This window comes from Triturus cristatus, chromosome 5_2, assembly GCF_964204655.1.
Source record: "Triturus cristatus chromosome 5_2, aTriCri1.1, whole genome shotgun sequence".
In the NCBI taxonomy this organism is placed as follows: Eukaryota; Metazoa; Chordata; class Amphibia; order Caudata; family Salamandridae; genus Triturus; species Triturus cristatus.
In genome coordinates this window covers 965581011-965604897 of record NC_140588.1, presented here as the reverse complement: position 1 = coordinate 965604897, position 23887 = coordinate 965581011, and the positions used below count along the sequence as shown (strand labels likewise).

General features: G+C 46.4%; 1 protein-coding gene across 4 annotated transcripts in view; it reads left to right on the top strand.

Moving 5' to 3' along the window:
- The window catches only part of GUCY2F (guanylate cyclase 2F, retinal), a 347423-nt gene that overhangs the window by 289310 nt on the left and 34226 nt on the right, over nt 1-23887 (top strand). For 3 of the 4 annotated variants that reach the window (XM_085608170.1, XM_085608167.1, XM_085608168.1), the window contains one exon: nt 13117-13202. In XM_085608170.1, the coding sequence (XP_085464296.1) occupies nt 13117-13202 (86 nt within the window). Of the gene's footprint in view, nt 1-13116; nt 13203-13295; nt 13385-23887 lie in introns of all 4 variants that reach the window. The other variant, XM_085608169.1, reaches the window with a different exon arrangement.

Here is a 23887-nt window from a genome sequence, read left to right as displayed (position 1 = left end):
GAGCGAAATCGTGCTCTCGGGCATATGACCATCAAGGATTCGGTCCTCAAGGGGAGAGGACTCCGGCACCTTCTCACCCTCCACGAGGACTGATCGGAGGGCGTGACGCAGCTGGATATACCTAAAATACTCTGAGGGCCCTAGCTCAAACTCAGTCTGCAACTCCTCGAAGGACTTCACCCTCCCCTTATGCAGCACATCTCCCACCTTGGATATACCTATCAGATCCCACTTATCAAAGCCCTTCGTATGCCAGAGTCTTCCCAATCTTTCCGATTCAAACAATGGGGTAGCGAGGGTTAGCCTATCCTTCCAGCCCAGCGAGTCGGTCGCCATCTTCCATACGCGCACCGCCACACCTGTGGGCCCCGTGAGGGACGAGTCTAAGGACCGCGAATACAACGCCCTGTAGTAGTTGCCGCCGCGCAGCAGCCACCTATCCATGGCATACCCAGGGCTGAGGGCAGGGCCATAAAACCCATGGTTGATCGTGCTCAGCTGCGTGGCCCAATAGTACCGTCGGATGTCTGGGAGCGCAATGCCCCCATCGTACCATGGGAGCGTCAACTTTGAAATAGCTATTCGCGGCCGCCCATCCCACAGCAACGTCCTTTGGAGGCCTTCGACCTCCCGAAAGTATTTGGCCGGTACCCAGTCCAAGGTGTTCTGGAGGGCGTAGAGGAAGCGGGGAAGAGACATCATTTTGAACAGGGCCGCACGCCCAACAAGGGAGAGCGGCAGCCTCCGCCAACCTTCAACATCTCGCCTCAAGCGTACCAAGGGGGGGAGCAGATTCCTCTCATAGCGCTCAGCAGGATCCATGGATATAAAAATCCCCAAATACACAAAACCTTGCTGGGCAACCTGTATCGAACATGTTCTAGGAATCGGTGGGACCTCGCCACTAAGAACGTACAAGTACGATTTGCCCCAATTAATCACAAGCCCCGAGTTCCTACCGAACGATGCGAGTACGTCACAGACCACTATAAGTGACTTCTTAGGTGAGGCAAGATACAGCAGGATATCATCGGCATAAAGCGAAATACGGTCCTCGTGATCAGGCGACCACCGAAGGCCCCGTATATCCGGGTGCCAACGTATCCACGCAGCCAACGGTTCAAGGGCGAGGGCGAACAACAGAGGCGACAGGGGGCAGCCCTGCCGAGTACCCCTACCAAGCTGAAACGGAGTAGATGCCCGACCATTCACCACAACATTCGCTAGTGGCCCCTCGTACAGCAACCGAACCCAACTCACAAACCCGCGACCGAACCCAAACTTGGCCAGCACGGCCCATAAATATGCCCACTCCACCGTGTCAAAGGCCATCGTGGCATCAAGAGATGCCACAACAGCCGGTTCACGCAGCGTGCCCGCCCTGGCGATGACGCCATGTAGACGCCTAAGGTTCAATGCTGTGTTTCGGTGAGGGATAAAGCCAGATTGATCCGGGTGGACCAAATCGCCAAGTACCCTAATCAAACGGGTAGCCAGGAGTTTGGCCAGAATTTTCGGCTCAGCGTTGAGGAGTGAAATGGGCCGATAGGAGGCGCATCTATCTCGGGGTTTACCCTCTTTATGTATGACCACGATCGACGCCAGCCGCTGATCCAACGGAAGGATCCCATCCCCCCGCGCCTCCAAAAACATGGCGCGCAGGTGAGGGGCGACCCTATCCGGGAACAATTTGTACAGGTCGATCGGCAGTCCGTTCGGTCCAGAGGCCTTACCCGAGTTCAACGCGCGAATCGTCCCCGCCACCTCGTCAATCGTGATGTCACCATCCAAATCGTCCCTATCTATGTCAGAGAGGCAGGGCAACTCGATATCACGGAGGAGATCAGACGAGTCCTCGGGCGGCCTGTCCGACACAGAGGAATAAACCCTATGTAAATACTCCGCGAAACACTCCACAATCCCCTCAGGTTCCACAATCGCCTCTCCCCCCTCTCCAATCAACTCTGGCACCACTCTATTGACCCGTTCTTTCCTGTCCAACCACGCCAGGAGTTTCCCTGCCTTATCCCCAACGTCATACAGGCGGCCCTGTTGTTCCCTGCTGAGGGTCTTGGCGGCGTTCGTCACCAGGTCCCTATACTCCGCCTGCTTCAGGCAAAGCTCATGCAATGAGGACTCTGTAACATCCTCCTCCATAGCCCCCTCAAGGGCCGCAATCTCCTCCTCCACTTGCCGCACCTCGCAATCCCTCCGATTCTTGGCAGCCACCACCAGGGAGAGGGCCTCCCCCCGAAGCACGGTCTTAAAAGCTTCCCACAGCGACACCGCCGAGTCCACGGTTCCCAGATTGTCCTTAAAGTAATTATCTACCTTCTTTACCAGGGCGCTGCGCATCTTGGGGTCTCGGAAATACCATGGGTTGATGGGGGCCACCCTCCCTCCTCCCTCCCGACCTAGATCCAGCCGGATCCACACTGGCGAGTGATCGGAGATACCACGTGCCATGTGCCTCGCCTCGGATATCAACGAGGCATGTGCGGCCAGAGTGAGCAGGTAGTCAATCCTGGAGAGGCTACCATGCGCCCCGGAGTGAAACGTGTATTGACTCTGTGTGGGGTGCCGGAGCCTCCAGCAGTCTATCAGACCAAACGTATCCAGGAAGTCTGGAAGCCATTTCTGAGCCCCCCCTGTGTCCCTGGGCGGGTATCTATCCAACAGTCCGGAGCCCACAGCGTTGAAATCCCCTCCCACTACCAGCATTCCCCCGGGAGAGTCAGCAAAGCCCTGCCCAGTTCAGCAAATGTGGAGGCCTGCAGGGCCGGCGGGACATAAACCGAAACCAAAACCAAAGTCCTTCCTTCCCACCGCCCCGCCACCGCCACAAACCTCCCCCTATCGTCAACAATGGTGGAGTCCACCTCAAAAGGCAACGATGCTCTAACGAGGATGCCCACACCCCTGGACCCAGAAGAGAATCCCGAGTGTGCAATGAATTTATACCCCTTCCTATTCAGGGCATAGCACGTATTGCCTATGAGATGCGTCTCCTGCAGCAGGACAACGTCTGGCATTGAACGTTTCAGAAATTGCAAAACAATCCCCCTCTTGATGCGATCCCCCAAACCATTAACATTCCAGCTTATAACACTTAAGCCTCTACCCCCCATCCTCAAATGGAAAGAGGCCCACCCCACCCCCGAGGCGCCACCATGGAACAGTCCTGAGGATAATCATCATGCCTTGCAGAAATAAACCCCCCATCAACAAACTCAAAATCCCCGTAACTCCCCCCACCCTGCACCCCTGCTGCAGCTTAAAAAGCCCCCCCAACTTGCAGTGTGCCTGTCGCCCTACAAAAACAAAAATCTACAAAAAGTACCCTAAGGGAGGAAAAGAGCACCCCTCGTCCTCCCGCAACCCTCCACAGTTACTGCACTCTGTTCAAATCTTCAAGTATGGTCAAATCAAGTCAGGCCGGCTTTGAAATATCAGCCCTGTCCATCCCGGCCACTGTCTCCATGCTCGGCTGTGTCGTCCCCGGTCCGTCGCCGGGGCAAAGCGTCCAGCCATTCGTCGGCCATAACAGGAGAGTCAAAAAAGAATGTCCGATCTTCATGCACCACCCGTAGTCTGGCGGGGAAAAGCATGGCATACTTCAGGTCCAGTTCCCGAAGTCTCCGCTTCACCCCCAGGAAGCTCTGTCTCTGTCTCTGCACCTGCTGGGTGAAGTCCGGATAAAAATTCACCGACGCATTCTGGAAGGGGACTGGGCCCGTCACCCTCGAAGCTTGCAGGATAGCGTCCCGATCTCGAAAATGAAAGAGCCGGGCGACAATCGGCCGCGGCGGGGCACCCGCCTTGGGCCATCCGCCCGGCACCCTATGGGCCCTTTCCACCGCAAAAAACTTTCCAAGGCCCTTAGGCTTCAGATGATTGAGGACCAAATCTTCCACAAGCAGGTCCGTCGAAGCCTCATCCGAGGACTCCGGGACCCCGATGACGCGCACGTTGTTGCGCCTGGACCGGCTCTCGAAGTCCTCCAGCCGGCGGGCGGCGAGGTCACTCTCGGCCCTCAGCTTCCGGACCTCGTTCTGCAAATCCGCAACATCATCAGTGAGGCCCGTGGTCTTGTGGTCCAGGTCCTTAACGCGTTCGTTTGTCTTGCCCAGGTCCGAGCGGATCAAGTTGACATCCACCAGGATGGCATCCACCTTATGCGCCAGGGCCTCGAATTGCCTCCCCATCGAGGTCTGCATCCCATCAAGCGCGCCCATGACATCCTGCAGGGAGAGCTCCGGTGTCCCAGGCGAGTCCTCCTTCTGGGCATCCGGCGCCTGGCTCGATCCACTCGGCGATGTCTTGAGGAGGGCGTAGCGGTCCATACTGTTGACTTGGGAATACGTTCCCCGCCTGGTGGACTTAGTCTTCAGCCGATCCCCTTCTGCTTTGCCCGACATAATGGACTCCAGGCAGTCCAATGCAGTGAAGACCCTTCCCTCTCAGAGAGAGGAATAAGGAGTGAGCAGGTCCGCCTTGTGCTGCCAGAGTAGCCCGCCGAGCGTCCTTGGGGTTATAAAGCCACCCAGAGCTCTACAGTGTCCGGGCAGACAAAGGGAACGAAATCGAAAGTGAAAGAGCGAGGGCCTCCGTCCGACAGTTCACACCTCACCAGGCCGTTGTTGATCAACTAGGAGTCGGGCATCCTGCCAGCTCTAGCCCCTGGCATCTCCGGGAGTTAGGCCGCAATCTTTCTCCAGTCATAAGTCCGGTTCCCGATGGGCGATCCGACCGCGGGTAGCATCAATCGCCTCCCTGACAACTCAGCAACACGGTGCCATGCATACCAGCAGGATTAGAGACAGGATAGTCGACGGAGGGCGCGAGGGTCTCGGGAGCTCTAAGCTCACGCGGCCATCTTGGTCAAGCGCTAGGCTCCTCCGGAATTGTATCTTTTTAATTGATTTTATTTTTAACTTTTTATCTTGCATTTTTTAAAAATATTTGGTCACTGCCACGCACCTGCACTTTCACTCTCGCTCTCTCCCGTGGCCACCACAGCTTTTAGTGGTTGATTGAGTGGAAGGAGAGGAGCGGAGACAACTTCTCTACATCCTCACTTCCGGTAGTCTAGAGAGGTGGGTGCTCTAGTGGTCAGGCCCTCTTGATCGGCCGGGCTTTCCCGCCTCTCACACCACATATAAGCACTATGGCGCCATCGCGCAGCGGAAGTGCGGAGTAGGCGCGCCGCCGGCGTGTGAAGGTGCGCCAAATGCAAGCCCGTCTGTGCCCGTCCGCGCCTGGACCGGGCCAAGGGCCAGGGCCCCTGGTCCAGGTCAATCAGAGGAACAGAGGTGGGTAAGATCATACTCCAGCAAACAATTAATGACCATTTACAGCAATGGCAATTACGGTAAGCTGATCTGTCCTCATTTCAATCTGGAGATCTCTCTCAGTAAAGACACAGGTTCATATCCGACTTGTGGGCTCAGGTTAGAGGCCTATGACAGGACACCAACAAACCACATTGATCGGAGAAACAATATGATAATTCCAAAAATCCCCAAGAAGGACAAGATTCACTCTGCCCTGATCAACGCACGCTCTCTCTCTAAACATAAATATGAGATAGCAGATTTATTGGATAAATATGACTTGGATCGTCTATTTATTACGGAAACATGGGCTGACCCCTTAGCTGGCCCAGATTTCTGTATTGCTACTCCTGATGGCTTCTCAGTATACAGATGTGATAGAACCCTGTGTGAGAAAGTGCCATCTTTCTTGCATGGTATGCCACCACTTTTTGATGAATTGCTGATGTACTTTGACTGAGTGTGCCCTGGGGTCCTGCCAATCAGGTGCCCAGGGCCTGTGTTCCTTCCCTAAAACTGCATTGAAGCCTAAACCCAATTGGCATCTCTGGCCACATGTCAGCCCCTGGTAAATGGTACCATAGGTACCCAGGGCACTGTGACCATAGAAGGCCCCTAAGGGCTACAGCACTTATTTCGCCACCCTTAGAGGCCCTGTACCCTGACACACACACACTGCCTTTGCAGACTGAGTGTCTTGGTGCAGAACAAAACAGAGAGTCGACATGGCACAAATCCTGTGTGCCATGCCCACAAACACACTGCCCTGGCATACCTCAGTCACCCCTCTAGCTGGCTGCACTATGCCAGTGGTGAGGGTACAGGTGCATGAGCCCTGTACCCCTACAGTACCCAGGTCCATTCCTGGGCACTGTACGTTCAGTGCTGCCATTAAGAGTATATGTTGCTGGGAGGTCGTCATCACGAACTCCACAGCACCATGATGGCTACACTGAAGACTGAGAAGTTTGGTATCAAACTTCTCAGCACATTAAACCCACACTGATGCCAGTGTGGGATTTAATGTAAGATGCACGACAGAGGGCATCTTAGAGATGCCCCCTGAACCTAACCAACAACCAGCGTCCTGACTGAGAGGCTGCCTAGGCTGCCACCCAGCAGACATGTTGCTGGACCCCTGGGTAGAGAGCCATCCGCTCTCGTGGGTATGCAACAATGCACATCCTGGGCGAGGTGCGAGGTCTCCTCCCCCAGGATGGACAGGGGAAGCTTCAAAGGCATGCCGCCTTTGTACTCAGCAACTGGCCCCCACCGGTTCTGACCCCTACTCTGGAGGGAAGATCGGCGGGAAAACCAAAGTGAGGAAAGGGAGTGTGCCAGCCTCTGCCAACCCCACCCATCAGGTGGGGGAGGCGAGGTGAAACAAAACTCTGGGCTCTCGTCATCTTGAGGATGGGGAGCCCTACCCAATCAGGACTAGGCTCCTACCCCCCTCCCACTGGAGAGTGGCAGGCTAGGGGGTGTACCCACCCCAGGAAAGGGACCCATTGGTCCCTGACCTCTACCTACCTGTAACGCCCCTAAATTTAGCATTTAGGGGCACCCTGAACCTTCCTTCCTCAGATCCAAAATTCAAAACAAGAAAGAAGAACAAGAAGAAAGATGACCTGCCGTGCAGCTGCTAACAAGAGGACGACACCAACTGACTTGGCCCCAGCCCTATAGGCCTGTCGACCCTCGAACCTGCTCCTGCTAAATCCCGGCGTCTCCAGTGGTCAGCAACCTCGGAAACAATGGAGGACCTGACTGCCTTGCTCATCTATCAAGACTGGGACTCCCACGAGCAGTGGTCATGCTCAACAACAAGCAACAACCCCTGGTGCCAGCCAGGAACCGCGAATCCAGCACACTCTGCACCCGCCGAGCCCGCCTGTGCCTGAGTGACAAAGACCACGAGGACATCCCCCCGGCGACTGTGACCAAGAATCCAGCACCCAAGGACCCTCCTCAACGCTCCTGACGACGCCTGCAGCCTCACAACCAGGGACCCCTCCAACCGCGACCAGCAGAGGGTAAGATTTCCCGACGCGAAAAGACACCCCTGCACCCGGCGCCCTGCGGCCCCCTTGTGCCCAGCTCCTGGGTGCCTACCTAACCTACAGCTTCCCAACTTACCTCTCGAAGTGGTGGTCGCACCTGAAGAATCTCCGCCCTCGAGCTTGCAGCCTTTGTTCATCTTGCAGCTTCTCCATTGAAATACATTGAGCACCCGACGGCTCAAAAGCACCCTGCACCCAGCCGACCGAGTGACCCTGTAAGTGCAACATCTATCCTATCTTACTTCCCCACTTGCCCTGTGTGAGTGACCAGGAGCCCAGCTCCCACAGCCACTTGGCCTGCCTACTAACAGCCAACAACAAAAGGCCCCCTGCCCGCCATAGGCTAACATTGGGCCTAACTCTCTCTGCACCCGGCTGCCCCTGTGCCGCTGAGGGTGTAACAACTGTACCTACCTGACCCCATGGTCTATGCCCAGAACCTTAACTCTGCCAGTCAAGTACTTACCTGAAAGCCGATAACCTACATTTTCTCCATAGGGTAACATTGACTGGTTTCACTTGGAAATTCTTCTAAGTGTCGTGTTTTTAAACTTTAAAATAATTAACTAAAAATCGCCCGCTCAACGAAAACAAAATTACTCACTTGTTATCAGGAGAGATCCCAGTGCTGGATCTTGGTGCCCAGCACTGACCCTGAAAAGTAATTACAACTGTACTTACCGATAACTTGATTTTCCTCCATAGGATAACATTGCCTGGTTTTTGCCAGAAATTCTTCTGTGTCGATTTTTGAAACATACAAATATTCCTTAAAAATCACCTGTGTAACAAAAATGATTTCTTTCAACTGTTTACAGGAAATGCACCAGGGCTGAATCTAGGATCCAACCCTCAGTAAGAAAATCATATGCAAAGTAATTAATTGCATTTACTAAAAAATTCCCATTGAGCTCAATGTTATAATTGTATTTGAATTGTGTTGCCTATTAGAACAACTGTAACTATTGCATTTAAAAGAATATTGCTTATTGAAAGTATACAAGTACAGCATTCCATTCTGAGAAAGTATTTTGATACTTACTTGTGGTTCTAAAATAAAACAACTATATATTTTTATATTCAAAACAATTGGCCTAGAGTTCAGTTCTTGAGTGTGAGAGACTATTTGCTGACTGAGTGTGTACAACAAATGCTTTACACTGTCCTCTGATACTGCCTTACTGCTCGACCAAGCTACCACTTTAGAGAGTAAGGTTATATCTAACTTTAGCCTCTGCCAAAGCTCTGGGGACTGTGGACTCTGTGCACACTGAACCTTACTTTGGTGCAGTGTATACAGAGCCACTTTCTTACACCCTGAAGAAAGGAGGAGGATTGGCACTCATCTATCGAGACGAGTTCTCAGCAGGACAGAGGTGATTACCACTGCAGTCTGTGAGGCATTTAATTTTAATATATTGCTCACTAAACACCAGTCTTTCAAGGGGACCCTATTATATCGCCCACCAGGCCTCAGGGGAGATTTTCTATCAGTAATAGGTAACCTATTGGAATCTGTGGCAGATGAATCCAATTTCACAATTTTGGGGGATTTCAACTTTCATCTGGAGGCCCTCATAGATAAAGTTCATCTCAGAATTAGAGGCTTTAGGATTCTCCCAGAAAGTAAGGATGCCCACTCACTCAGCTGGGCATACAGTAGATGGTCCGTTATCAAACAGTGATCACATCTCAATAAGGACGGTTCTTCCCTTGACATGGTCTGATCATTGCGCTGTACTATTTGACATCAGGATACTGCAGCCCATCTCTATGCACACCAGCGTTACCTCCTCTAAACAATTCAGGGCCTGGAGTAGCATTAATCAAGCCCATCTTAGGCAACATCTAATAGACTCCCAACCAGAGGCTGTGTCAGATCCTGAACTAGCCTCCACTAATTACACAGAACGGCTCCAAAATGCATTTAGCAAATAAGTACCCTACAAGACAGTCTCCAAAAACAGGAAGACTCCTTCAGCGCCATGGTTTACCGAGGCGCTCAGACTGGAGAAACAACACTGCAGTAGCCAAGAATATGACAACTTGGAAAAAACACGCTATAAAGCGGTGCTGACAAAGTATAAACATCTTATAATCATAGAAAAAAGTAACTACTGCACCAGAAAAATAGAAGCAGCACAAAATTCCACTAAGCAACTGTTTCAGGTAGTTTCCAACCTGGCAGGGCCAGTGAAGAATACCACTAAAGAGGCGTCTCAATCACTTTGTGACTCCTTAGCTAGCTTTTTTCAAGACAAGGTGGGCCAAAGCTATTAAAACTTTAAAACGCTTACGGGGGACTTGAACCAACTAGCTAACAACAATAGGAGTAGAGATTCCCCTAACTTCATGGAATTCAGGCCAGTGCTGTTGAAACAAGTCATTGATCTGGTCAAGACAGTCAAATCAGGATCCCCGTCTGACCCATACCCCCCATCAGTTCCAAAAATTATCCCGGACCTGATAGGTACTAATCTTATGAGCATTTGTAATGCTATGTTTTGCTCGGGCACCTACCCTTCCATATGGAAAAAGGCCATCATGCAGCCTCTGTTAAAGAAAAACAATCTCGACCCAGGAGAAACCAAAAATTATAAGCCAATCGCACGTTTACTTTTTCTAGCGAAAACCTTTAAAAAAATCATGAACATCCAGCTAGCGCAGTTTATAGAAGAGAATAAGCTGTTAGATGACACCCAATTTGGCTTTAGGAAAAGAAATGACACAGAGACTGCACTCATCAAAGCATCAGATGAAATCCGAATGCTGCTGGATAGACGAGTTGCCGCAGTCCTGGTGCTTCTAGATCTATCAGCAGCTTTTGACACGGTTGATCATGCCAACCTGATCAACCGTGTCTCAGCCATAGGCGTCGGACGAAAGGCCTGTCCTCCTTTCTCTTCAGTCGGACCCAGTTAGTCAGTATGGGAGATTATGTCTCATCAGTCTTCTCTCTCCCCTGTGGAGTTTCGTGGGATCGTCGCTAAGTCCAACCTTGTTCAACATATATGTGACGGACCTAGCACGAGTAATTAAAACCTTTGGAATGGGCCTCACGTCTTATGCCGACGACACGCAACTGGTGCTAGCGGTGCATAAAGACGGGGAGGCAGTGGCGGCTAGCTTTCATGATAGCATGTTGGTCATTACCTCATGGATGGCAAACAACTGCCTCAAATTAAATTCATACAAGACCGAGGTACTGGTCTTCGGTAACCTTGCCGCTGGATGGTCTCCGACCTGGTGGCCAGCTGAACTGGGACCCCTCACCACCCCTGTGAAGAAGGCCAGAAACATAGGTATTATATTTGATGAGAGCCTTTCCTTCAAACAGCATGTCAATGCAGTGGCCTCCTCGTCCTTTTATGCCTTAAGGATGATAAAGAAATTGCTACCTTTCCTCCCGACTAGCACTGGAAAAACACTCATCCGTGCCCTAGTTATGTCAAAAGTCGATTACTGCAATGGCCTTTTAATCAATGCTCAAGAAAATGTTCTGAACACGCTGCAACTGATAAAAAATGCAGCCGCCAGGATACTGTCAGGTACTCCAACGTTCAAGTCGATTTCTAATGTGATGCGCTGGCTACACTGGCTGCCCATAAAAAGCAGAACCAAATTTAAAGTGCTATGCATTACTTACAAAGCAGTTCACGGTACAGGACCTGGATACCTGAAAAAAGCTTTTCAGGCATACGTACCCGGCATAGCCCTGCGCTCGGCAGATGCCAACCTTCTGATCATTCCCAGAACAAACAAAGTCAACTGGGGTGACAGAAGATTTGTAGTGGCCACGGCTAAACAATGGAATCTGCTCCCCCTACAAATTAAGACCAGCCCCACGCTGCTATCCTTCAGAAAACAAGTAAAAACCTGGCTATTCGAGCAATTAGGGGCCCCTCCGCTTTCCATTTCAGTCCATAGCGCCGAGACACCCACGGGTATTTGTGCGCTCTAGAAATTGTTAACATAACATAACATAAAACCTTTGTTTATATTTTTTTCTCAACAAGTATTTCTTTCCTGAGAAGAAACCTCTTCACCAGCAACCCATTGAATATGGGGATGATCTCTTTTATTATAGACCCTAAAAACATCCTTATTCCAACATTTTGTTTCTACATTTTTGTCTGTTTTGATATGAGGATCACCATGCCAATCAGTGACACCTGGAGTGTTCCATACATGTTGTATTGCTACCTCTCCATAATCCGCGGTTTTCCCACCATTGGCCCCTTACCCCAAATTTAGTACTTTAGAAAATCTTGTGTGCCAGTATGCTTTCCACTGTGCAAAGTTTCATCTGCACAGGTAAATATCTGGAAAGTCTGGTTCTGTGAACAGGGTCTTCAAATTTACAATTGCCAATGGAGTTTTTGCCCATCTAAGTTGTAAAATGTGCAGAGAGGTGATTGTGAGTTAGCCCAAGTTTCTAAAACCTCTGTCATCTTTGGTAGACTACATTCCTGGACAAAGAACACAACAATCACGTCAAGTCCTGCTAGCCACCCTTGACTTAGTTAAGAATGTGCTCTCATGTTGTTCCTCCCTCAGTCATTGGTCTTTTGACTTAAATTGTTTAATGTTGTATCCAACAGGCCAGGATTGGAGTTGATTCACCATTAGAGATACTTTTTCGTAGAACGTGTTTTGTCTGTGCTTCAGTACAAAAACTCTCAAAAAGTTTATAGGAGAATATGCAAGCTTTCTAGCCTCTCTTCCCCCATGCTCTTTCTGTTCCTGATGATAAGAACATTTACAAGCCATTCTAAAATGTGTTACTCGCTCACTCAGTTACAATAATTGACTGACTCAAAGACTCTTATTATCTGTTCTCAGCTTGGTATCATGGCTGCCAAAGCAACTTTGTTCTCAAGGGAGCATCAAGTAACTTAAGAAATTGAACAGTGACATACCACAATCATCTATGACAAAGTGCCGCAATGTTATGGGATGATATAGCCAACCACGGGCTTTCAATGAGTAAGGTGTGTTATTCACCTCACCACAAGCAGTATGAAGTAACCACTAGAGACTAATCTGCTGCCCATTCTCTAAGAGATGAGCAGGAAATCACAGAAAGTGTTAATTCTCTCTTGTCCAACATTGTCTGCAGCCATTTGCAGATGCTCCTTGCCCTCGCCCACACCAGATGTACACTGACAGCTCACCAGGACTGACGTTAGCGGCTGGTGTAACACCACTCCAAAAGTTGCATTGGTTCTAGAGTGTTCATACTGAGCCTTTGTGGGGGTTCCATCTTGGATGACCTTGTACATACCAAATGAAGATGCTGTTGAGTCCAGGTGGAGGGAGACTTGTGACATTCTGAGGCCTTGGGCTGTTGGATATCTAGCAAAGTTAAGTGGATCTGAAAGGACCTTTACAGTTGGGGGGGCAAAATTGCTACTCTCACAGCAGATGATCAGTTCTTGTTATTGCATCTGCCTGCTGGTGGTGGTAAAATGTGTCTCTCTTTGTAATATGACTGCAAAAGCTTCTACTGCTTATGCTTTGTTTGGCAACATAGGTCTTTGTGTGTTTTATTTTAAGTATGATATATTTAAAACAGTCAATAACTGGTGCCATCAAACGCCCAAGGATGAGGACTCACTTTATACAAAAACCTGCTTCCTGCACTCGTGTTCTTCTGTGAACTTGCCTTGATTTTTTTTAAACTTGATTTAACAACTGCCTTTGGTTTTTCTCTTCTAAATAAGGGTAAAGGTGTTGAAGAGACCTTCTGGCTGGTTGGAAAAGAAGGTTTTACAAAACCACTACCTGTCCCGCCAGTGATGAAGTCAGGGTAAGCAGAGTGGCGTTGTCGTCTTTGGGCCGTGCCCTCTCTTGCTCTCAAGCTGTTGTTTTTTTTACTTCACTATTTTGATATCTTTCACAGGCAACAGGGTCATGGTATTCTGCAGGATGACATAACCACTTTCAAAAGAAGAAAAGCTGAAAAACAACTTGCAAGGACGAATAACTGAGGTAATGTTATGCATGAAAATGTATAACATTACGTGCTTGATGTGTTACAATGCTCATGGTTCTGCTCTCGGCTCTTTGGCCACCACAATAGTACTTAGAAATAAAAATGTTTTTGCCATTGGGCATTTTATGAAAATGCAGTGCACTTACTCTCTAAGGCTGATCTTCATACACACGGTCTGAGGTTTTGCGACAGAAGTGCTTGCTATAATTGGCTTCTGTAGATATGAGTGGCAGCAGACTAACATCATCGTAGCCATGTTATTCATTCTTCTCCCTTGATGCTTCTAGTCTTAACCCTTATTTGTAAAAAAAAATATTTTTCATTTTTATGCTAATATTTAACTGTCCTTGGGCTCCATACACCTGCTAGTTTGCCTGTCATCTGCTATGTCAAGCTGTTTCCTCATTTGCCTCTATTTTACAAAATACCTCCCAGCCAGTTGAAGCAGCAGTAGGATCAATTTTCAATACAATGTAATCAAGAGAATGATCTAAGAAAAACACTTGAATATATCAATATTTCTATTCCACATGATCATCTCTGGCAGACATATGCATTTTATATTCCATTAGCTATGCCCCTTCAAACACTGTCACTCGGCTTGAACCTTTAATGACAGAACTTTGTTTCTGTACCTTTAAACTAAGAATGTATCATAAAGGTCTAAATGAAGACTAGAAGAGGAAACTGACTTTGGAGCAATTTAAAGAGAAAAGGTATATGCTTTATAAATTTAGAAGGTTAAGTCAATTTGGGAACAAATGATGTGGTCTCCTGTGGACAATCACAAGAAAGAAAAGAAAGAGCCTGGAAATTGGCTATTTTGCATGTCTTCCTTTCTGGTTGCTACTGCTGCTTTAAGCTGAGGACCTTCACATTCCTATTCCTTTTACAGGCTTGTTTTATTGTCCTTCCTGCAGATTTTGTTTGTTTCTGAAAGGTTTGAATCAGAGGCAAAGTGTTATTTGGTACAGATATCGTTGATATGTCAGACAGCCTTATAGCTTTGCCCTGTGTTCGTGTACATCTCAGTCACGGAACAAGGATATTAGACTGCTCTTTCAAAAGTATTGAACACACTTTATGTGTGCTTACACAGACAAAATGGCTTGTATAACTAGGCTACTCTTCTCTTCTGAGTAATGGTCCATTCTGGTGTTTCAGAAACCATTCTATTGCCAATAGGTCACAGTCATTATACATAGGGCCACAATGGACCACAGACACTCCTTGAAGAGAACGGATGTCTCAACCATTTATGTGCCTTTAAGATGATCTGCCCTGAGGTTTGAGGAAGATGCAGTGTGGCCTGCTCTTCACCATATTGAATGCGGTGGCACGCCAGCTTTCCTAAGCTCACTTTTAAGAGATCTGTGAAAGCTGTTCGCTGATGGAGATAGCACATGATACTTCCGACCTGTTGTAACCAACAGTTTAGAAAGACATGTTGTGTACATTGTTATTGATTAGCCAACATCCTGAACTAGAATAGTTCTCGGGATATGCACCATCAAATTTGAAAGTTTATGTTTGTATTTAATATTTAATAGGACTCAATGAAATAATATAGCAGTATTTAGCTTTTTGCAAAATACAATGACAATGAATATAGGGACCCCTGTGTTTGTGATCTCCCAACACTTGCAATATAATATACTGTGTTTATAGTATTAAACACAACCTGTTACAGCTACTACTCTATATATATTATCTGCCATTAGCACCAAGAAACCCATTGGGTTGTAACGTATCCTTGAAATATGCCTGTTTTTTTGCAGCAGGATACTGCTGAAATAGGTGCAGTTTATTAATTCTTATGCAATATGGGGCAACATATGTTCTGTAACCATAAGACCTTTATTCTAATGACTTTTATGTGACATATCATTTCATGACAAATGTCTGTTTTCAAGTATTTGTACAACATATTTTACACGTGACCAGGCTTTTGTGGATTTACCTTAGCCCAACTGTATGCCTAACTTGTATATGTCCTATGAGGGTTATTGTAGAGACAAGTGTGCACTATTCATCCTAACAAACAAGTGGGAACTGTTTGTTTTGTATGAATGGACTCATCCCATGTGGCTATGTATCTATATAAATGTGTTTAATGTTTGTACTTAAAGTAGTGTCTAGTGCAGACAAATAAGCATTGTCAATAAAAATGTGCACTAGACAATAAACCATGGTTGATAAAAATGTGCGTTGTAAAAGCAATGCAGTGCCTATAAAGGTGTGCACTGTACTGCAATGTTGCACCAATACAATGTGCACTGTATGCCTTCCAGAAAACAGACCATTACCTCTCTTCCTCTGATCACTGCCTAGACACATTCATTCTACAACACTATTACCGCCACTGCCATTAGTGCCATTATCCAGTGAAAGTGTAAAAGTAATTAAATAACCATGGATAATGTATTTGAATGGTGTGTAAGTTACCCTATTAACATATTTTTTTAAAGATACTAAAACCCAATTGAGCACATACAATAAAACACTTACCAGAGGTGAAGTTATGTACAGCAAATTGTATTATGGCTAGCGTAAAGGGATCACCTTTTGGAAAACAAATCTAGCGTACATTAAGTTAATTAGAAATAATGACATTATAAGTGGAACATTTACCATTAGTGAGGTTATGGTTAGAGATGTGATGCAAGCAATAGAGCTTTTAAATGAAAATATTAAAGTGATACAATTTAATATACTTACATTTACTTTCATGTAATGAAACAATCATATATTAAACAATGATTAGTGTTAATGATGGATAGAGCTCGCCTTTGGGTTAATGCCAGGTGGTATCAAATAAATATAAACTTTTTGAATTTAAATAATTAAAGAAATCACAATAGAAGTGAAGGTAGGATAACAATCCTATATTTAATACAATATATATATATATATATATATATATATATATATATATATATATATATATATATATATATATATATATATATATATATATATATATATAATATCATCTACTGGCGGTCGCCAGTAGATAGTTATAGTTAGGATCGTGTTTCCATAGGAAATCTGAAAATTCTATTTTGAATAACTTTGGCGCCGGTTGACGAATCCTCGCGAAATTTTCAAAACTAATGGGGCGCTCCGCTCAGCTCCTACCCTAAAAGTCTCGGGGTGATTCGTCAAGCGGGGGCCGAGAAAAAAGGGGGGTTCCCAAAACGCGTTTTCCCCATGCATTTTCCCATAGGACCTTTAGTCGAAGGTACAGCCCGAACGGCTGAACAGAATTACTTGAAATTTGGCAAAGGGGTAGTCCTCAGGTCAGGGAAGTGCCTTTTGCATATCTGGAGTCAATCTGTTCAGTATTTCCTGAGAAAATTGCATTTAAAAGCATATAAATATCTATAAGCGCGCACCCTAACGTGCGCGAGCGTAATTCTGATTGGTTGTTAGATGTCAGTCAACATTCGAATTGGTCGAAATCAGGAAGTGTCGGCCGCCATCTTGTCTGTCGCACTGAAAAGGAAAGGTGGAAAAAAGGTGGAAAACGTGAAAAGGGGGCAGGGAAGAGAGTTCCTGACCCCCTAGCCTTTGTCAGGGGGTAACAGAAGGACCCCCAAAGGTGAAATAAACATTTTATTTTTTTTAATAAAAATTGCGGGGTGCGCGCACGGTGCACGGGGCGCGCAGCACATGGTGCGTCCAAAGCGCGCGCACTGTGAAAAACCTTAAAAAAAACAAAATATTTTAATAAATACATAACTTAGCATTTAAAAAACTTACAAATTCACTTAAAAAAACCATAGGTTTCAAACACGTTATAGTTAGGAATTAGCATTTAAAAAACCTTGCAAATTCACTTAAAAAACCAAGGTTTCACACAGGTTATAGTTAGGTGGACATTTCACTCGTAAAAAACCAATGAAATTCCCCCGTTATAGTTAGTTCAGATAACTATAACTCGCGCGACCGCCACTCTATCACAAGGATGATGTCATCAGTGATGTCATGAGTGATGCCACTGACCATGTCATGAGTGATGTAATATGTGACGTCATGAGCAGTGGATTGCGGGCGCGCGAGTTATAGTTATCTGAACTAACTATAACGGGAGAATTTCATTGATTTTTTACGAGTGAAATGTCCACCTAACTATAACCTGTGTGAAACCTATGGTTTTTTAAGTGAATATATATATATATATATATATATTACCTACTGGCGGTTATAGTTAGGACCCTGTTTCCATAGGAAAACCGCAACATTCTATTTGGAATAACTTTGGCGCCGGTCGACGAATCCTCGCAAAATTTTCAAAACTAATGAAGCGCTACGCTCCGCTCCTACCCTGAAAGTCTCAGGGGGATTCGTCCAGCAGGGGCTGAGAAAAAAGGGGGCTCCCAAAACGCGTTTTTCCCATGCATTTTTCCATAGGACCTTTAGACACAGCTACAGCCCGAACGGCTGAACAGAGTTACTTGAAATTTGGCAGATAGGTAGTCTACAGGTCAAGGAAGTGCCTTTTGTAGGTCTGGTGTAAATCTGTTCAGTAGTTCCTGAGAAAATAGCATTTAAATCAATATATATATCTGTGGCAGCTTACGGTGCCGGCCGCGAGCGCGATTCTGATTGGCTGTTAGATCTTAGTAAACATTCGAATCGGTCGAAACCAGGCAGCGGCGGCCGCCATTTTCTCTCTCGCACTCTGAGGGGGGGGAGGAAAAACAAAGGTTGAAAACATGTAAAGGGGCATGTTAGACAGCTCCTAACCACCTAGCCTTGATTAAGGTGTCCCAAAAGAACCCCCAAGGCAAAAAAATCAATTTTAATTTTTTTGCGAAAAAACGCCGATTACGCTTACCGTACGCGTACGGTAAAAATTTAATCTAAAAAAAAAATTATCCACACTTTCCCCCCCCCGTGTGTAAAATGTGCCCGCAGTACACATTTTGTGCATGGCATATTATACAATAGAACAAGTAATAGATTACCTTTCACAACGAAGCGCAAAATCTGTCCTCCGTGTGCGGACGGTGCGTGAAGCGCATCGTGCGTACATGGCCCATCGAGCGTAACGTGGGCACGCGGTGCGCGTAGCGCACCGCGTGCCCACCGTGCGTGCACGGCACTAACTGCGTAAAGTGGGCGCGCACGCCACGAACGGCGTAAAGTAACTTAGCATTTAAAAAACCGTACAAATTCACTGAAAAAACCATAGGTTTCACACACGTTATAGTTAGGAATTAGCATTTAAAAAACCTTGCAAATTCACTGAAAAAACCATAGGTTTCACACATGTTAGAGTTAGCTGGACATTTTACTCATAAAAAACCATTGAAATTCCCCCGTTATAGTTAGTGCAGGCAACTATAACTCACGCGACCGCAATCCTCTGCTGATGACATATGTGTCTTTATGAAAAAAAAATATTTGTAATATATGTATAGCTAAAATTTAATGGAAGAAGACATGGGCAAATAAGTGTCTAAATACAGTATTAGCATCAGCAGAGGATTGCGGTCGCGTGAGTTATAGTTGCCTGCACTAACTATAACGGGGGAATTTCAATGGTTTTTTACGAGTAAAATGTCCAGCTACCTCTAACATGTGTGAAACCTATGGTTTTTTCAGTGAATATATATATATATGTATATATATATATACTTGAAAAACTCCGATGAACGGAGACCCGCACTCCAGTGTAAAGAAAGTGTCCTGCATTGCTGTTTCATTCCATAGTTTAATGGTGCAAAGGTTCACCACAAACAAACCTAACATGTTTCGGTGTCTTGCACGCCTTGGTCATGGGTACCAAGGCATGCAAGATGCCGAAAAGCTTTGGGTTTGTTTGTTGTGAACCTTTGCGCAAATTATTTATGGCATGAAACAACTGTGCTGGACACTTTCTTTACACTTGAGTGCTGCCCTCTGTTTTCGTTGATCAGAGTTTTTTAAGTATGCCATCCTGCACTGGAGCAGCACGGTCCCAGCTGAGAGGACCGGTAACGCTGATATATACATGATTACATATATTTTTTCACTGGAAAAAACAATGGTTATTGTGTGATGTTAAAAAATGGTGCTGGGATAAAACATGAGCTAATATTAAAAAATACCCCCAAAAAACACTGATATATACTATAGTTTAGTGAACTAAGTATAACTTGGGCTCCCATCTTGCACTGCTTATGACCTCACATATTACATCACTCATGACATGATAAATTACATCATTGATAACATCAGTCATGACACCTCTGTCATAGCCTCCGGCCAGACCATGCATCCAGTTCATATCATGACTTGGACCCAGTGCCTAGGCTATGCAAGGCCCTGCACGAGGGAACAGTGAGTATGGCACAGAAGAGGATGCACCAAATTAGGGTGGTTCACCTATCCTGCCAAACTCCTTGTTACTTAAGTAATCAGATACGTTCCTAATTGTTAGAACTGGGGGTCTCTAGTTGGCAATGGTATACACCTTTGACCAAATAGGGCCCCTTGCTTCTAAGTCAGGGAAAGGGGATTAAACTACTGGCTGACCCCTGCTCACCCCCTTGGTTGCTTGGCACGAGCAGACAGGCTTATCTCAGAGGCAGTGTGTTATGATATTTGTGAATACATACAGTAATACAGTGAAAACACTACAGATGGACACCACACAGGTTTTATAAAAATAAGTATTCTTTATATAGACTTATCACAAGACCATAAATGACAAAAATCCACAATACTGTAATCAATAAGAATTCTTCAAGAAGGTAGAAATAGTTCAAAAATAGGTTATTCACTTAAAAATAGTCTTTAGCAATAGATAACCCCAATGGGAGTTATCACGACGTCAAGGTCAAAGAAATCCCAAAGTATGGCGCCGACCGCGAGGTGCGTGGCGTCGGGCCCGGAGTCAAAACAGACCCACAAAGAACAGTACCTTGGAAAAGTGAAAACAAAGACAGCTCATGGAGTCAGGGAGATGCGGCGTCGTTGGCGCGTTGCGGTGTCGGTTCCTTGCTTCGGGGAGATGATGTGTCGGGACCTGGATGCTTGCGCATGCAGGGGAGGCATCAGTTCCTGACCCGAGAGGAGGTGACGTCACGATGGCGCCGAAACCACAGTTCCGAACGATGTCACGATGTCGATGGATTCTTGACCACCCACGTCGACGATCGGCTCCGCAATGAGGTCGGCTTCGGAGTCGATGTGGCAGAGCAGCAGGCGTCGGGCCGGCGTCGCAAGTCGGAGCAGCGCTCACAGCTATGGCAGGCTGACGATGTTGTTCGCTGGCGGCGTGTCTGCGTTGCAAGTCGGAGCAGTGCTCACGACTGCGGTGCAGATTACGGCGTCGCTCGCCGGCGTCGGTATTGCAGATTCCTTCTGTAGCACTAGAACAGCAAGTTCCAGATGCAGGCAAACAGAAGGGGGTGAAGTCTGGTATCCCTGAGACTTCGGTCAGGAGGCAAGCTCAAATCAAGCCCTTGGAGTAATATTCTGCAAGATGATGAAAGTTCTTTAAAAGTTCCTTCTCCATTCCTTGGCAATGAAGAGACCACTGCAGTCCAACCCAGCAAACAGCACACTGGCAGAGAGGCAGTCCAAACTCCTGCAGCTCCTTTGGTTCTTCTCCTTGGCAAAAGGTTCGTCTTGTTCTCAGAAGTGATCTCAAGTCTTGGGGTCTGGGTCCCCATATTTATACTACTATTCTCTTTGTTCTGTGAAGGCAGAGATGCCTGGGCCTAGTCCAAACCAGTTCTGGTCAGTCCTGGAGCACTTTGTTGACAAGACTCCTTATTTCCTTTCACAGTGTAGGCCAGGGACATCAGACGCACCACAGGAGGTGGAACCAGCATTGTGGAGGGAAGGCACATCCCTATTCAGGTCCCAGGTGCAACTCCTTCCACCCATCTTCATGCAGATCTCTCTATTCAGCCTTGTGCTGACTCACCATGTCTCCTGGAATCCCCCAGCCCCTGTCACTCAAACTCCAGACACACAATACACAACCTAGCAGAAGCAGGCTTGGACAGTTAGGCAAGAAAATACCTACTTTCTAAAAGTGGTATTTTCTAGCACAGAATGTTAAAAACAACTTCACTAAATGATGTATTTTATCATTCTGAGTTCCGGCATGCTAAACTCGAATTTTTACCATGTTCCACGGGTCAGTTAGGATTATAAGATGTTATAATCAAACTGCCCATTCTGGCCTATGGGGAACAGGGAGCCTTGCAATAGTGAAAAACTAAAATGGCTGTAATTCACTATTAGGACATGCCACACACACCAGGACATGTCCTACCTTACCCTCACAATGCACCCTGCCCTTGGGCCTACCTTAGGAGTGTCAGATATGAAGAAAAGGGAAGGTTTAGGGACTGGCGAGTGGGTGCACTTGCCAAGTCGACATGGCAGTCACAGACTGCACACAGGCCCTGCAATGGCAGGCCTGAGACACACTTTACAAGCTGCTTCTGTGGGTGGCACAACCAGTGCTACAAGCCCACCAGCAGCATTTGATTTACAAGCTCTGGGCACACATGGTGCACTGTACTAGGGTCTGACAAGTAAATCAAATAACCCAATCATGGAGTCGCTAATTAGTACATAAATTTAACATAGGGAGCACTTGCACTGTGGCACTGAATAGCAGTGGCACAGTGCCCAAAGCATCTAAAACCAGCAAACAGATCAAAAACAGAAGAGGCAATCAGAACAAATGGAAGGGAGACTCACGCCAATGGTACCAGGTCTAACACTAATTATTAGTGGTCTGAGTTGCGTGAAATAGACGGAGCAAAAATACACCATATGTACTAAGACATGGCACACTTCTGCTTGTGCTGGCACACTGTGTGCTGCCTAGCGCCAACGTAGGCACCTTAGCACCATGTTGCAAGGATGCCTGCATTACAGCCAGGAATGTTTTTGTACAGGAAGGAGTACCCTCCTGCATAAGAACAATCCAAAAATGCATTTTCCTCTTTCTTTGTTTGATACAGAACACATAGAAAGAGGAAATAACGAGGAGCAAAAAATATTTTTCATCATATATTTCACCATCCTCTGGGTGGTGTACATATTTGATGCAATTCCTGGTTTACAAAGCTTTGCAATATGGAATTGTGTCAAATCCATTGGTGGATTCACAGGAACACCCATGCTCCGTTCATGGAATGCCTACCAGCTCGAAATGTAATGTAACGCAGTGCAAGTCACTTGTTTCATTAGATTTCTTTACGAAGTCACGCAATGTGGTGCAAATCACCCCATGAGTGGCTTTGTAAATCTTAATTAAGGAATTGTGCTGCCTTGTGTCAACTTGCAAGAAGCAAGGGCAACACAACTCCTAAATCTGGTTCAGGGTTTCTCAATATAATGTCAATGAGTCAGAGCAAGGGAACAATCTAATGAAAACAAACATGCCTTTGGATTATAACTTTGGCCACAAAGTTCACACAATTGAATACAGACTCTGTCCTGATCAAAATATGATGTGCACATTATAGTCCATATTTCACTTGTTATGCATTTTTAATACTTTCAAAGACATACATAGGTTCAAAATGGATATTCAAATCCTTGTCACTATTCCTGGAGAGTTCATCTATTTGCATTGTCGTGCCGATGCATGATGTACTAATGGCCTTCACAAAATGTCTCTATTTGAGCTGGAATTATTTAGGAAGGCCACTTTCTCAGGCTGTGCTCTGAAGAGACATTTTGTTGAATGGCATGTATGCATGCTTGTATCTATGTGGCATGTCTATAGCACAAACCTACCCAAAAGGCAGCAGAGTGCTGTAAATGGTCAATAATAAGTATAAAATCAGCGAGCAATAGGGGAGGAAGCCGGGTTGTGGGCAGTTAATACAGTGTGATGTAGTGTTCTTAAAAGAAGTGTTCAGCTCTTTCCTAAATTGGAGGGGCATTGGGGCAGTCCTGATGGATACAGGGATGTTGTTCAACATCCTGGATGAGATGATGTAAAAGGCCTGTTGGCTTGCTTTTTCTTTTTTACACTGCTTAATCTGCAGTCTGATGATGTTCAGGCTGTGGGTGTGTGGAGAACAATCAAAGATGGTGAGCTTGCTGCACGATAAGCAGAGGCGCTGTTCGGGAATGGTTTTCTAAAGGATGCATCTAGTTTTGAAGATAGTGGGGGCCAGCAAGGGGAGTCACTGGAGTTCCGGCAAGATGGGAGTGATGTGATCATATTTCTCCAAGCCATAGGTAAAACGTGCTGTGGCATCTAGGATGCCTCAAAGGCAGGGTCCTTCAAACTGGGTGGCAGGTCCCCTAGGGAGGCCTTAACTGATCCCGGGGTGGCACCAGGCTCTGGTTAAAAGAAGCATCATGCTGACAGCAGTGCTTTGTTTTAATCTGAAAACAAATGATCAGCAATAAGTCACTCTAATGGACCATTACTAGCATCTCTTGTCATTCATATCTGGCAGGGAGTATGTGTCAAAAGGGGAGGGACTCCAAATATTCTTCAAACCTCTCTGCCCCATTTTAGATAATCA